Below are 16,401 nucleotides of genomic sequence, written 5' to 3'. Positions count from 1 at the left end.
GCCGGTTGGAAACCGATTTTTAAAAAAACGAAGTGAGCTGGGATAGGCTCCGGCGCTCAAGCCATCCTTGTGAGGATAAGCGTCTTGGAAAATGGATATGGAAACTATCAATTCATTCAATCCATTGTCGTTCTTGGGTACATTTTGAAAAAATACTGAAAAGTGAATACACAAAAGCTGCGCAGTAACGCCGAGTGTTTTTGTTTTTTGAGAAGTAATTTTAAAAATTCACTTTGCATTCTTTTCCATCGATCAATTTTTGATTTGGGATTCCCCACTGAACAAGTGAGCGTGTAATAGATAATTGTATATTTTATATCATATAATTGTATATATTTTTCCTGAAATAGAATACTACTTCCTCCTTTCATAGATTATGTCTGTATTATCATAAAATGCCAACTTTTTTTTCCACATAATATGATGACATCTTGTTAAATTCGAAGTTTGTTTTCGGGAAAAGAAATGTTGAACTTTTGTAATAGCCACTCTGTTCTCGTAAATTGTGGTTTTATGGTCGTAAAATGTTTTCGCCACGTCACATTTTTTCCCCTGTGATATTACAACTTTATGCTCATATTTCCGCTTTATTCTCATAAAATCCTTTTACAACTCATTAATTGTGACTTTGCTACTATCAAAATAGGGCCCCTTCTTTTAATATAACACATTGATGTCCATAAAATTACACATCCCAACTTCAAATAATAAACGCATGCACCATCATCCATCACGACTTTATCGTCAAAATTATCGCTTATTAATTTGAATCAAAATCTGACCGCTTTGCGCTCCGATTTCTTAAATTAAAACCTTTTGCAACTCCTGTTAATTATCTTTTGCAATGATGCCCCATTTGTGTGAAACATCAATTTATGGGACTTGCTACAATTTACAACTGTAGTGTCCATTATCATTTGAGTCCCGTGAAATTATTTAATCATTTTATTCTCAGGAAATTGACTTTATTGTCACATCCATCTTTTTTTTAAATCTCTCTCTCTATATATGTAATGACATCTTATTCCTGATAAACCTACAACGATATTCTTTATTCGTACTCTGTGAAAGTTATGGAGGCATATTTCTTCCCACTAAAGGGAAGAATTTTGTGTGTAATCTTTTTTTAAAATGAATTATGAAATATATATATATTTTTAATGGTGACTGAAATGTCCACCTTAAAGCATATTTAAGTGTACAGGCATCACAGTTTTGTGCACAAAATCGTAGAAAAATGTTCACTACTGTACATTAAGGCTAAAATATTAATACAAATATTAATACTTCTTCTTTTCCTTTCAGCTTGTCCCGCTATGGAAAAGCTGCTTCTGGATTAATAAATGATGTGGTCTGCTTTTCATAGATAGATAGATAGATAGATAGACAATTTATCTTAAACGTGCCGCGTGGGGCGTGTGATCTTGTGAATTATGTAATTGAGAAATTTGAACAACAATATCAGACCTCGAGCAAAAAAAAAAAAAAAACCACCGCCAGCGCCGCAGCGACGATAGCGCTCTTCGATTGGTCCGTTTCTAAGGGGCGTCACCCAAAAGTGACCGCTTCAACCGGTGCGATTGGCCGCGCTGTGGTGCCACTCAAAGGCGTTACCCTGGCGACGGGTAGCTAGCAGCTCGTCTCGGGCGCACTTTAGCCATCCAGTCAGTCTGTCGGTGGACTGGAAGCTCCCCGCTCGCAGGGGCACCGCTCCGCCGTCAGCGGGTGGACGCCAAGGGGCCCGCTCGGGGCTAATACCTCGCAATTAATAACCGGGTGAGTGCTACCATTTTGTCTTTTTACAACGACGCGACCGCGGAGGAGGAGGCGACGAGCGTGAAAAGCGCAGCTGGTTGTGGCGTTTACGTAGCGGAAAAAAAAAAAAAAAAACACAACAACAGCAACAACCCACACAACTAGCCTCGGATTTAGCTTCACTTATCTTAAAAAAACAACAATATGGAACTCCGTGCTAGGGCTGCGGTTCGCGCGAGGCCGTTTGTCGCGTTGGTTGCTGCTGTTGTGTTGGACTTGTTGGGTGTTTTCAGGTGGGAGTTGCATCCCACGCATGCGCACACGCACTTACGCCGACACTTCATCCAAAGTGAGGTTCGCGGGCTCGTTTTTTTTTTTTTTTTTTTTTTTTTACCCCCAAAAGGGCCCACGTCACACCTATTTCTCAAATAAATATTGCAATTATTTTTTCTAAAAATAATCTTTCAGAATCAGAAGCGGCTTTTACGGCCGAGTGTGTAGAACACGCAAGGAATTTTTCCTCTAGCAGTCGGTGCTGCCCTGGTACGACGTACAGAACAGAGAACAAGGAACAACGAGAACAAAGAACAAGACACGTTTCTGTTTCTTTTGTTCAGGCAGCACGGCGGATCAGCTGGTAAAGGGTTGGCCTCACAGTTCTGAGGTCCCGGGTTCAATCCCGGACCCGCCTGTGTGGATTTTGCATGTTCTCCCCCTGCCCGCGTGGGTTTTCTCCAGGCACTCCAGTTTCCTCCCACATCCCAAAAACATGCAACTTTAATTGGACACTCTAAATTGCCCCAAGGTGTGTTAGTGAGTGCGGCTGTTCGTCCCAATGTGCCCTGCGGTTGTCTGGCAACCAGTTCAGGCTGTGCCCCGCCTCCTGCCCGTTGACAGGTGGGATAGGCTCCAGCAGTCCCCACGACCCTCGTGAGGATAAGCAGCAAAGAAAATGGATGGATGGATGGATGGAATTATTCCTTGTAAAACGTGCAAGATGTGAAATCTACATAGAGAAGTGTGTTAACGGTCAATTGTGCAAAGGAAGCAGTGAAAAAGATGAATCGTGCGGCCTGCAAAATAAATAAATATTAAAAAAAAATATATATATATATATATATTACTCATACTTATACTGATTGGACCAGCAGGGTGTGAATGAGTGTCCTAAAATGGCACAAGCCAGTAAAATAATTGTTTCACTGATCCTTTGATGCCTTTTTTATTTTCTTTGCTTGATAAATTGTGTTGAAAATGCCCAGGATGACCTTTTTCAAGTTTGTGTAAAACACAAACATTTTTCATTCATATTGGGTGTGTAAGTAAGCTTTTACTTGGACTGGATCACTCCCAAAATCAATTGGAAACGGTTGTGGTGGCAAGTGATGTGAAGTGCAACTTTTAGCTTTTAATAATTAAAAAAAAAAAAAAAAAAAAGATGCAGTTGTGCTATTGTTCAGCCATTTTCCAAAGTTGAGTTGAATGGCAGGGTACCAATCACAAACAAGTGGGCGTATGTACATCACAATGATGCCTGGTTCAGAGATAAATGTCAAATATTAAATGTCTCCATTAAATTCAATTTAATGGACTCATTCAGTACTTGTTTGTTTAGCTCAAGTTTTGTTTGTTGTTTTTATATTTTCTCTTCTCCGTTTAAATAATTGTACATGGCTTTCACCAAGGTGAGAGAATTGAGTCAGGTTGGCATGCTGGAGAACCTACAAGTGTTGATATTTGCAATTCTGGTGTTATTTTACTGTGATTTACAAGAATATACTTTTAAGCACTAAAACTGAAAAATTAAGGATGAATTTTCTTCATGTAGGGACGGTGTCTTTAACGGCAATTAGCTAATGTGCTCTCAGGTTCACCAAGTCCAAATGAAGCCTGTTGCGATCCAAAACAGCAGCGCCTACTGAGGCCACGATTTAAAAAAAAAAAATGAGGCTGCGTCATATGCGCCTCTTCCGAGGTCAAGCCCGTTTGGAGCCAGTTGCTAGCAAAAACAGCGGCACGTAAAATTTACATCCCGCGCGGTCTTGCAGATCACTGGTGCCGTTCTGCGGCTGTGACGCTCCATATTTAAAGAAGAAAAAACAGGCACTTCGTCCCCCTTTTCAGCCAATTCCACCTCGAGAATGGTGCATTGATGCTGTGGGGTGAGGGGTAAAAGGTTAAAAGTCGTGTATATTTACAGCTGCCCGCACAGACCGGCGTTGGTTATCCTCACCACGCATGAGTCACCGCCGTGTTGATAGCGAGAGCGCCGAGGAGCCGCGCAATCATCCGCGGCCGCGCCGTTCCCCGCTTCCGGGGACTGACGGATCGACCAATCGTCGGCACGCAAAGGCGCCGGTCCGCGCTTGGGCGTTTTGGGCCCCGTGGGGGGGCCGCGACTTTATTTTGGCGTGAGAAGATGAACTGGAAACTCGGCCGACTGAACGCGAGAGCTGTGATCGCTGCAGTCGCCAAGCGTTTTACAGTTTGACGTTTCTCACAGAACCTGGCGCACTACACGCTAAAACACGTCATCCTTTTTTCCATAGACATCCTGCAAAGTAAATTGGGCAAGGTTATGCCTTGACTAAATGAAGCTCCTTCCTTCACTTCATCATAGTTCTCAACCACCAAGATGCCACCAGATTGCACCCAATTAATATTTGTATATTGCAAATGGCTTGGAGCGATTTTGAGAATCCTGAACTGCAACCGTGAACATGTGCGGGTTTACTGTATTTGCGTTGAATGTGTGCCTTAGAGGGGCGTGGCCTACTCAGTGACATCAGGAGCTGGAGTCGGGTTGGCCGGTTAGTATTGTGCGTATGTCTCATTCGGTAAACGACTGAAACCTAACTTAACTTCCAATTTGAAGAAGGTTTGACATTGCCGCGCTTGCGTTTCAGGCGACGCCGGCCATGCGGCGAGGGGTCCGCCGCTCGACGGGAGCCAGCCGCTGGCCACGCCCCCCTCCGCCCGATCGCCGCGAGCCTTTGACTCCGTGAAGAGCCGTGACGTCGGTGATGTCATGAATAAATTTGAGGTCCTTGGGATTGTGGGTGAAGGTGAGTCTCCGCGTTTCCGTTCGTAAACTGGAGTCTGAGAGTTTTAGGAGTATATTTGTCAAGTGAGTTTTTGGACGGGTGGGCGTGGAAGAGGGTCCCCCACCCTGCTGCTGTGTGAAATTAATCTTTGCCTAAATATGGCTGCAGTTCATGGTTGTTGAGTAGAACCAGCACACCTTTCGAGTTGAAGATAAAGATTAGCAAATGAATCTCTGCTTATGGCGTTGATTTTCAGAGAGAGAAATTTGAACACGTTGGGAGTCGGATAAGTTTATGCACCTCTCACTCCGACTATGTATGTGTTTGGTTTAAAAATAATATGTATCCTGGTATGATGCGGTTCATGAAATGAACAGTGAACTGGATCTAAAAAAAAGCAACTGATGGTCAACCCACCACATGCGCTGGGACGACATTTTTTTTTTTGCTGTACATCTTGCAAATAACGGATCATTTTACCATCAAAATCTCTCTCTCAGTCTTTTTTGTTAATAGTTTGATTTGTCAGAAAAACAAAAACTATTTGCTTTGATATGGTTGTTTTTGCAAAAAGCTTTTTTGGGTGAAACCAGACCATGTTCTACTGGTGATTACTGAAGAATAGCAAAGGCTTGAAATACAGTCATAGTGATGATGATAATAATCATAATAATACAATATATTTTCACAAATGACAATTTTCTGTGGGTCTTGAAAGATCATTCACAATGCCGGCAATACCGGCAAACCGGGCTGGTTTTCAAGACAGTTCAGAGAGTTAAGAGCCAACTTTTTAGTCTTGTAAATTCCTGGTTGAGTCCCCCAAATTGATCAATTCCCGTCATATCAATGTTGTTGTTATCCAGATCCTAAAGCGGGTTGCATGTCTATCGCCGCACAGTCCAGCAACGGTCATAGATTTTTCCTCCGCGGACTGAATGTCGGTCAACGGTTGTCGATGGCTCACGCGGACCCGCCACGCACGCCGTTCGCCGCTTACGTAATTAAGCAGCTTCTGGGAGCCGCTGTGAAGGAGGATCATCACATTCAATTTGTCATTTAGCACATTTTTTTTTTTTGTTTTATTCTTGGCCGATCCTGGAAATTACCGTCAAAGTTTTACGCCACGGTCCATCTGTCGTGCTTGCTTGCAATTGGGGCTCATTTGAGCAAATTCCCGAATGGCGGTTCTGGAAATGGGCCAAGGTGGCTGCTTCCAGCCAAGATCTCAAAGTTCATCTTCAATTTGGGACACGGATCCTTGAGGTTTTTTTTTTTTTTTTTTTTAACATGCATCCTGTTATGATTAGCACATCCACCCAATTTCCCATCATTTTTTTTTTTTCCCAAGTGGACTGATGAGTTTTGTGTTCTGGGGGAGTCTCTAAAATCCGCGCATAAAATTGCTTGTTGGGGGGAGTGGTGAGGCCTGTTAAAAGGAAATTAATCATTACAATATCTGATAGATATTTCGGTTAAAAAGATGAGCGCAACCCCCCCAAAGTAGTGCAGGTTGAATTATGATCAATGTAAATCCCCACAAAATTGTATGGGTTAAAATGAGAAAAGCGAAATTGCCTACTCGTCACTCGCATTAAAATGAGACTATCATCAATCCCCCAAAAGTCGGGCAGCCTAAAATGAGACTTGCCAGGTAGATCTACTGCAAATCATACTCAAAGTATGACTACTGCAAGTTTCCCAAAAGTTTTTAAGACGACTGAAAATCCCCTCACACCCTCAAAAAATGGTGCGTCGGTCACGACCTCTTCAAATCTGTCCAAAATTATGCAGGTTCAAATAAGACGACCGTTTATTTCTCTTTCTGTCTTATTTCTCTTCTGAAGTCTTGCACGACTGGAAATTTCCCAAAAGTTTTGCGACTTGAAATGCGACATCTTCAAGTTCCCTCAAAGTTTCACGGTCAAACATCAGACAATCTTAATGGATCCGTTCCACTGTGAGACTGTAAAGCTCTGAATCCATCCGTTTTCTACTGGTTCTCCGGGTCAGGTCGCGGGGGAAGTAGCTTCAGCAGGGATAGCCAGACTTCCCTTTCCCCAGCCACTTCTTCCATCTCATCCGGAAGGGATCGCGAGACGTTCCCAAGCCAGTCCAGAGACATAGTCTCTCCACAGCGTGTCCTGGGTTGTCCCTGGGGTCTCTTTCCGGCGGGAGGCGTCCGGGTCAGGTGCCCCAGCCACCTCATCTGGCCCCTCTCGATGCGGAGGAGTAGCGGCTCGACACTGAGCCCCTCCCGGATGACCGAGCTTCTCACCCGTTCTCTAAGGGAGAACCCGGACACCCTGCGGAGGAAACGACCCACAGCTCGTGCCCATAGCCGAGGGGAGGAACGTAGATCGACTGGTCAATTGAGAGCTCGGCCTTTCGACTTGGCTCCCTCTTTCCCACAACGGACCCACGCAAGGTCCGCATCACTGCAGACGCTGCACCGATTTGTCTTGTCGATCTCCCGCTTCGTTCTTCCCTCACCCGTGAACAAGACAACCAAGATACTTGAACTCCTCCACTTGGGGCAGGATCTCAAGATGTAAAACTTGTAAATCATATTGTAAAACATATTTGTAACTGTGTAATTACGTGGAGACTCTGTGCCTTAAATGCATTTACCAAACAGTCTCTTCGCACAAATGCAAAAGCTGCGTCCGGAAGTAACACTCGATCGTATTAATCAGTGTTGTCGATTAGTCGCCCACACTTTTGCATTTTGATTTAAAAAAAAAAAAAAATCCTCAGCTGTGCTGAAACGGAGCTTTGGATTTAGTCGCCCTTGTTCTCATTCAGTCACGTGGCAGCGATTTTTAAAAGGCGCCGATCCTCGGTTCGAAGACCCGGTACGAGAGACGAGCTGGCGAAGAAGTGGCGAGCGGCTCGTCATTTGCCCGCTCGCGCCGACAATACATCCTGAAGGTGCCCCCGACTTCCAACCCACTGGGGCGGGTTTGGGGGGGGGGGGGGGCCTGCCATGGTCTATAATGTCACAAGAGCACTCGCTTGCCAATTCTTGTGTCCTACTTCCTTCGCCGCCTGCCCCCTTTCGTAGTGCGCGACGCTTGCAGGCACCATTAAAAAGGCCTTCAAGAGCTTTTTAGTAACAGAATGGTTGGGGGAAAAATACACGGAAGACTACTGTAAATCCCCCGAAAATTGCACTGGTTAAAACGAGACTGCCCCAAAACCCCCAAAAGAGGTACATATTAAGATCAGACTTCCATGAATCCCTCAAAAGTGGCATGAGTTCAAGTAGGACAGCTTTGAATTCCGTAAATATTGCACAGGTTCACGTAAGACAACCGGGACTCGCCTAAATGTTGCGCAGTTTAAAAGAAGTTAACCATAAATTCCCAAAACGTTGTTCAGGTTGAAATAAGACGAGCGCAAATCCCCTAAATGTTGTGCAGGTTAAAATGAGACAACTAAAACTCCACAAAAGTTGCACGGGTGAAAATGAAATGACTGTAAATCCCACCAAAAGTTGCAAATGTCAAAAGGACACATTCAGAAGTCGAAAGTAAGACTTTTGAAAATCCCTGAAAAGTTGCACAGGTTCAAATTACACTAACACAAATCCCTCCAAAAAGTTGTGGAGGTAAAAATATGACTACTGGGTACGCGAAGTCCCCTAAAAATTGCACAAATTAAGATGAGATTTCTGTCGATCACAGGGATGAAATAAAACGAGCATGAAGCTCCCAAACTTTGCGCAGGTTAAATCGGGATGACCAAAACGGCCATAAATCCCGTCCGAGTTGCACCCCTTCAAATACGACAAGTGTCAATCCCCCACTCTCTTTTTCTCTCACGGGCCAAACGTGTGAGCACAACGTGCGTTTGCCGCGTCATCGTCGAGGAGACGCTTGCGGTTGTATGAAAAAGATCGTTTTTTTTCTTTTTTTTGCCAGATTGTGTTGGCATGACAACAACACCAGCGGGGGAGAAGATTTTCACATACCCTCGCTGGCCGCAACATTAGGTACACCTGCACAGCGCAGTCGCCCTTGAGAGAAGGATTGATTTTTCACAATATGCATCATAAGGTGCAACCTTCATACGATGGGCGAAATATTACATCCGCGCCTTCCACTTTGACGATTTAGGGACCAACATTTCCGCAAAGCAAACCATTTATATGTAAAAAAAAAAATGTTTTTAAGAAAACATATCATTTGACCCGTCCGAATGAACCGTCAAATTTAATACAGATACTCGGGTAATTTAAAAAACATTGTTGAATAAATTATTCACAATTTGAAGACTAATGTAGTCTTAGTGTTACTGTAATTACAGTGACAAAGTTGCAAATTAACGCTAATATTCCAATTTTTGCTCAAGAGTATATGCTAGCTGTGTTAACTGGTCAACAACAAATCTCTGTCATAAAAATTTGATTTGTCTTTTTTTTTTTTTTTTTTAAACAATTAGAGTAAGATAAGAGGTTCACTGGGCGGAGCAAGTAGCTTAAAGATGTCAATACCGGACACTGTCAAGGGTCCAGAAAATGAATATATATATATATATACAGTATTTTGTCACTTGCAAGCAACAAAACTATTCCAAGGAAATGGTTGCTAAAGAATCCTCCCAAAGTTGAACATTGGATTAAAGCGGTTCAAGATATCTTTAAAATGGAAAAGTTAACTTTCATTTTGAGGCAAGAACAAGACAAATTGGAAAACCTGGACAAAATATGCCATAACATCAAAAGATGTTACTACATAATGTGAAATCAAGTTTCTTAATTTTGTTAATTGGTTCCCACCACTTATTCCTTTTGTTGTTGTCATTATTATGATTTTTTTTTTTCTTAGAGTGTTGTGTAGTGTATTTTTTTTTCCTCCTCTTTTTTTTTTTTCTTTAAACTCATAAATATTGCATCTTGTTGTCTTGTTGTCAGAACAGGTATCAGCCAAGGGTTCCGATACCAAGAAAATTTGAAACCTAAAAAACATTTTTTTTTTACTTGAAGCGAATATGTAAATCATTGTACATCGTTTTTGGAACATTTGTTGCAAGGTGTTTTGAGGTGATTTTTTTCACTACTATAATTATTTTTGTTTTCCCTTTAAGCTTAATTTTTTTTTGTGCTTACTTACGGGTGTGAACTTGGTTGAGGATGACCTACTAGATCAGATAATTGGAGATGAGAGAAAGCGTCCTATTCTGTCATTTATAAAGGTATTATTATCGCACTGTTGATGAATGTAAATTAATTTTCCCTTTCTTTCTTTCTTTGTATATAAAAATGTGGAGAAAAATTTGCTGAGTCACGTAGCTCACTTTTTTCGACTTCAGAGCCCAACTACTACTATTTAAAATATGTACAAGGACGACAAAAGAAATAGAAGCTTACAAAAAAGAAAAAAATCACCTGTATAGTTTATTGGTAAGTTTGTCTTTAAGAAGGGGTGCTGAAGCCATTTGCTGTTTGAAATCATATTTTAGAATCAATTTAACAGTTCCCTTTTGTTTGTCATTTTTGCATATTTCTGTAGTTTGCACATGAATTATGTGACATTCCAGAAAATGTCCTCCACTTGTGGAATGACCCTATTATCCTTCCTTCCAGGCGCCTACGGTGTTGTTCTCAAGTGCAGGCACAAGGTAAGACGGCGCTCGTTCATTCCCGCGTTCCGGCCAATAAAGTATCGAGCAGCAGTAAGTGGCGCACGACCTGGCGCCTCTCGGCTCGTCATCTCGCTCCATTTAAGGGAGAGGACGAGCCGAGCGTTGACTCCAGAACACGGAGGAAGGGGAAAAGAAAAGAGAACTAGGCCGCCTCCTACAAACAGCAGCACTGCAGTAAACACGCTTTTTTTTTAATTTGATTTTTACTGTTCTCGCATCTTTTCATCAGTGACCTCCACTCGGGGAGCTCGCCAGACGCTGGAGATGCGAAGGCGCTTAGCTGTTCATTGATTAGCTGATGAAGATTCAGCCTCCATCTGCCATCAGACGGTCAATCGCAACGATGACATCATTATGCAAGCTGTGATTTTGATATTTTTTGCCGGCTCTGGGAAATTGCCCCGTGCCCCAAAAATTCGACGTTTATTCAGGAAAAAGTGAGGAATATACAGCAGTACCTTGACTTCCAAGATAACATTTGTTCCTCTAATCAATTTTCCTCAGTGAAATGATTGCAATTGCAATTTTCATTTCTTCCATCCTTCCATCAAATACAGCAGATTTTTTTTTTTTTTTTTGGTACCCCGTATTTTTATTTCTTCATAAGAAATATCGCACTCCCCCAGTGTTGTTCTTGGGGATGGGGAATTGACCAAAACTTGAGTCCGATTCCATTATCAACACTTCTTTCCGATCCAATTACTTATCGATTTTCACATTGATTCCCATTGGGTGAGGAAATGAAAAAAACTGATGCATTTGATTTCATGATCATACACGTCATTCATTGTATGACGTGATGGCATAAAAATGGTTGCGCAATATTGCCCAAATTTGATATTCCGTGTACAATGTGCATCCAGATAAAGCATTTTTACGCTGCTCTTTTCTCCTTTTTCTTTATAAAACATATTTTTGTAGAGCCAAAGAACTGGATGGGATGGGATGGGATGGGATGGAAACGGCTTCCGATGCTACGTGCAAAGCCGGAAATGTGCGAGCGCGTCCACTTAGTGTGTCAGCGCAGTTTGTGGAGCGCAGCGACGTGGGAAGAATGTGTAAAGTTGAGGATTTTTGCAGGCAGTGGGTTGAGGAGTTTCTGATACTACATCCAAAGATGGAAATTTGCCAGGTTGACTTCATGCCACCATTCCTATTTGGCGTTTTATACAAAAGAGCAACATGGGGGGGTAAAAAAAAACTCGACTCACGTCAGCTTTTACTGGCAATATGAAAGGGGCTTATGATGGTACCTGGCGGCGCGGTGGCGCAGCTGGAAACCGTTGGCCTCACAGTTCTGAGGACCCGTGTTGAATCCGAGCCCTCCCTGTGTCGAGTTTGCTTGTTCTCCCCGTGCTTGCGTGGCTTTTCTCCGGGTGGGCACTCCGGTTTTCTCCCACATCCCAAAAACATGCAAGATTAATTCGACACTCTAAATTGCCCCTAGGTGTGATTTGTGAGTGCGGGTGTTTGTCTTTATGTGCCCTGCGATTGGCTGGCAACCAGTTCAGGGTGTGCCCCGACGACTGCTGCGATAGGCTCCAGCGCTCCTTGTGAGGATAAGCGGCTAAGAAAATGGATGGACAGTACCTTAGAAAGCACAATATTTCACTTCTTTCACTGAGCGTCGTATTATTTATTTGTTTTGTCTGGCATCCAGCAGCGGGATGGCACCGAGGAGTGCGACACTCTGCGGGGAATAGATGGCATCCGTACCTTTTGGTGCGGCGAAATGCGCGCCTTGACGCGTGGAGGCACAGCAGGAAGAGGAAAAACTCTGGCCGCCGATCAACGTGGCCCGTTGCCATCTGGAAACGATCGTATTGTTGGAGTGAATGGGCCCACACGCAGCTCACGGATGCGCGCGCCCACCGAACGGGGCACGGGCGGCGTGCCGGCTGAAGGAAATGGCGCTTGATGGGTCGCAGCTGCTCATTGGTCACGCCTCCCGAATTAAAATTATAATGCACGCCTTTAGTAGGCTAAATGACGGAGGCCGGAAATAGAATCCGGGACCCTTAATGCGGACGTTTAGACGGCGGCGGGGGGAGCGATAATGCGGTATTACCACCAAAGGCGGTACATTGATTGGTCGATTACCCCCCCCCCCCCCCCCCCCGGCCCGAATTCCGTATCTGTGTTAATTGGGGAGAGGGGGGGTAAAGGGGGGAAAAAAAAAAAAAAAAAAGTATGAAATGGGCTTGTCGTTCGACCGCCAAAGGCAGAAATTTATCAGGACTACTTTCTGTGTCGGTGCCGTTTAACAGCGTTCCATAAATTTGCCCAAAAGCGACTCTTGAACAATCGTACAAGTGTCGCAACACAAAATGACGTTGATAGAAGGTAAACGTCGCTTCTGAGCATCTCTGAAATATGCTCAAAAGTATTTTGACGATATCAAATGTGGAGTACTTATGAAAGAATTGGAAGTAAAACAAAGTTTTTCCATCGTTACATTTTCTGAGCCACTTATCCTCATAAGGGTCGCGGGCGCGCCGGGGGCGTATCCCGCCCTGAACTGGTCGCCAGCCAATCGCAGGCCACGCACTCGCATTTAGATTACAAGCAAATTTGAGTCTTCAATTGTCTTATTGCACGGTTTTGGGAAGTGGGAAGAAACCGGAGCACCCGGAGAAAACCCACGCAAGCACGGGGGGGAACATGCAAACTTGGGAAACCTCGGTCCTCGGGACTGCAAGGCAGATGTGCTGACCAGTCATCCACCGATTATCCATCCATCCAGTTTCTTTGCTGCTTATCCTCACAAGGGTTGCGGGGAGTGCTGGAGCCTCTACCAGCAGTCAACGGGGAGGAAGCGGGGTACACTCTGAACTGGTCGCCAGCCCACCGCAGGACACATTGAGACAAACAGCCGCAGTCACAATCACACCTTGGAGCAATTTAGAGTGTCCAATTAATGTTACATGTTTTTGGGATGTGGGAGAAAAGCGGAGTGCTCACCCGGAGAAAAGCCACGCAGGCCCGGGGAGAACATGCAAACTCCACACGGGTGGGGCCAGGATCGAACCCGGGTTTTGAGAACTGTAAGGCCAACGCTTTCCAGATGAGCCACCGTGCCACCCGCCACAATTATATTTTCATGTATTTCGATTTTGCTCTTATTTATTTAGTTTCCCTAAGCGGTGTGCAGTCGTGCAGATTCTGCGTTAGCATAGCCGTCACGTGACGCTAGCTCGTATCTACGGTATTTTATTCATAGAAACTACGAACCGAACAAAGGAGGAGACGCGTCACAGGGTGAGTTGAGTGACGAAAGTAAATGTGAACTTTGTGAAATGCGGCCGTCAATAAGCAGCCGCGCTCGCCAGCTCTAAAGACAGCAAAGTCCATTGTTGCCCGCGGGGTTGGGGGATTATTACAGCAACAAACAATTTCTTGGGATTATATTTTGTTGCGGTGAGTTCCAACAATAGTTGTCGGGATAATTCATCAAAGTACAAGTATAAACTCTATTTAGGGATTGCGGGGGAGTTAGAGAGAAGTTTGTCACAGTAATAAATACAGATCCATCAATATTTTATTGAAGTATAGTTGGAAAATAGTAGTACTCCGTTAGAGTATGTACTGCTGTTTTATACAGAACAGCAAGTTGGGGTGAAAAGTTGGAAAAATTTGCAAAATGCAGAGATTTCAGATTCTACTCCATAAGGCTGAAAATTGGCATTTCCACTTTGCCCCCACCCCCCTTTTTTCCGCCGTTGATGTTGTTTATATACAACACCGTCAAAGTTTAACATTTCAGGCAGTCTGAAAGGTGTTTGGATCCCATCTCTGTACTGTTACTGCATCTAAGCGTTTCCGTAGCGTTTGGTGGGCCCCGTGTGGGGTGCGCTCGTTTCACTTTGTTGTTTGATTGTGTCAGCACTTGCGGGATTAACGGCAATGGGAGTGGAACCTGCCTCGTGTGTGGGACCTGGAATTACAGGGGAAGTTTCTTTGCGGTTGGAAACAATTTGCAGACGAATGAATGCGGAAGTGCACGTGCTATTTTTCTTTTGAAAACCAGCAATTTTCATTTTTTTTAAGCGCCGGGAAAGTCGACTTGAGTTACATCGTCTTGAGTCGAGGCATCGCTCTGTGTGTAAATCCGTGATCAAGCGAGGGGTTGTAAAATCATCTCAAAAGGAGACGTCGGTGAGATTATTTACGCCGGCTTTATTTCACATTTGGCGCAACTTTGCCGTGAAGTGCGTGCGCGCGCGCGTGCGTGCGTGTGGGCTCGGCGCACCAGCTGCCCTTTTATTGGTGATTTGAAGCCCCGAACAAATCCCGCTGACAGCCAGCCAGGCCTCGCTAAGACAGTCGGCTCGATTGATCGTTTCGATGCCGCGATCTCGGCCAGCGATCGAAAGCTTCAAATGCAGGAATTTGAGTTACCGCGTCGTCACTGTACTGCCAGGATTTTTTTTTTTCGACGTGTAACGTACTTTGTGAGGCGGCGTAGGGCTGGTTCTTTTCCACTGTTCCAAACAATTGTACGTTTGTGATCAGGTGCCGTGTTAGCTGGAACACCTTCTATCCCGTCTTGTGTGTGTCTGCACTGCGCAATGTTTGCCTCGATCTTCAGTGGCGGCTCTTTCGAGCGCTCGTGATGTTGCGCTTAAAGGAAACGGCAGCAAACTGTTGATGTTGCGCTTTCCTTGCAAGAGGAGAAACTATTGATGGCGCAACTTCACCCATTTACCGTAATTGGCGGCCTACAGAGCGCACCTGCTTATAAGCTTCAGTACACAGAAAGAGTTTACCGCTAGCACCGCGCTAACGCTAGCGCCGCATAAACCGCAGGGTTGAAAGCGTGTGAAAAAAGTCGCGGCTCGTAGGCCGGAAATTACGGTACGTTGTCGTTTTTGAAAAACTGTTGTTGCTGGCTTTCAGCGTCCCATTTTTGGGACATCAAGATTTTCACGCATTATATCCTTCAGTACATTAAAATATGTAAGTGTTTCGATCTGATTCTGATTCTGGTTTTTGGGACGATCTACGAAGAAAACCCAAGTACCCTCTCGTGGGCAGCGCCCCATTTTTCGGACGAGGTTATAAATGAGCAAAGTTATCATATAGCTTAACCATGTATGAAAAGGAAGTTGTTATTTCCTTGATTGTGGCCTGTTAGGAGACTTTTATAACGGGAAGGCAAAAAAAATTGCCTGCCTGCCCATGAATGGGTTAAAAGAAGACAAAATATTGACGTTGAACCTTCTGCTATAAGAATAAGACGCTATTGACATAGCATGTTACTGAGAAGGAAAGATTTGTGACTCATTTAATTTGTTTGACTTTAGTGGTTTTAAAATAAAAATGTCAAGATTTTGGTTTATTTGGTGTATTTGAATGCGTTTGGCTGGATGTTTGGCGGTGGTCGGAGGGGCCGTAGGTGCAGAATGGCAGCCACACCTCTGTCGGGCGACACAAGTAGCTTACCGCCATCGGGTGTGACTCCAGTAGTCAATAAATAGTACATGAGAGTCTTTGAATTCCCAGACAAGTGCTATATTTAATGCATTATGGTGATGAAAGACGCTAATAAGTGCTTCAGACAACTTTTTATGTTGCATTCCGTGCGCACGGCTCAACGCAAATTGTGCCGTTTCTCGCAAGGAATGAAACTCCTGCCGCTTTCCGGTGTTAATTAGCGTGAACAAACAAAAATATGGATGGATTCCATCGTTTTCTTAAGCCAGCGACGATATTGAGGGCAGATTTCGGCGCCGTTAAGAGTTAAGACGTGCGCACTCTGGCTTCCGACTTAGTTGAGCTCCCGCGCTGAAACGTGAGCAAGTCAAGGTGACCTATTTAAGTCCGCTTTTCCCTCTCCTGTCCCACTTTCTCCTCACGGGCCGACATAAATAACCGTTCCCTTCAAAAAAGGGGGCGGACAGATTCTTCAAGAGTTTTTCTCTGCTCTGCGGCTGCATTTGGAAATGAGCGACTTGCA

At 44.2% G+C, this 16,401-nt stretch overlaps 1 protein-coding gene across 5 annotated transcripts in view; it reads left to right on the top strand.

The window, feature by feature from the left end:
- The first annotated feature begins 1,611 nt into the window (after positions 1-1,611).
- LOC133503733 (cyclin-dependent kinase-like 5) overlaps positions 1,612-16,401 on the top strand; it is a 35,522-nt gene continuing 20,732 nt past the window's right edge. For 3 of the 5 annotated variants that reach the window (XM_061825633.1, XM_061825632.1, XM_061825629.1), the window contains exon 1: positions 10,347-10,421. In XM_061825633.1, coding sequence (XP_061681617.1) covers positions 10,362-10,421 — 60 coding nt within the window. In that variant the 5' untranslated portion in view covers positions 10,347-10,361. Of the gene's footprint in view, positions 1,777-4,516; positions 4,566-4,661; positions 4,821-10,346; positions 10,422-16,401 lie in introns of those variants that run through there. The other 2 variants (XM_061825631.1, XM_061825630.1) reach the window with 2 other exon arrangements.

The sequence above is a fragment of the Syngnathoides biaculeatus genome, chromosome 7, assembly GCF_019802595.1.
Source record: "Syngnathoides biaculeatus isolate LvHL_M chromosome 7, ASM1980259v1, whole genome shotgun sequence".
NCBI lineage: Eukaryota > Metazoa > Chordata > Actinopteri > Syngnathiformes > Syngnathidae > Syngnathoides > Syngnathoides biaculeatus.
This window is presented reverse-complemented; position numbering and strand designations above follow the sequence as displayed.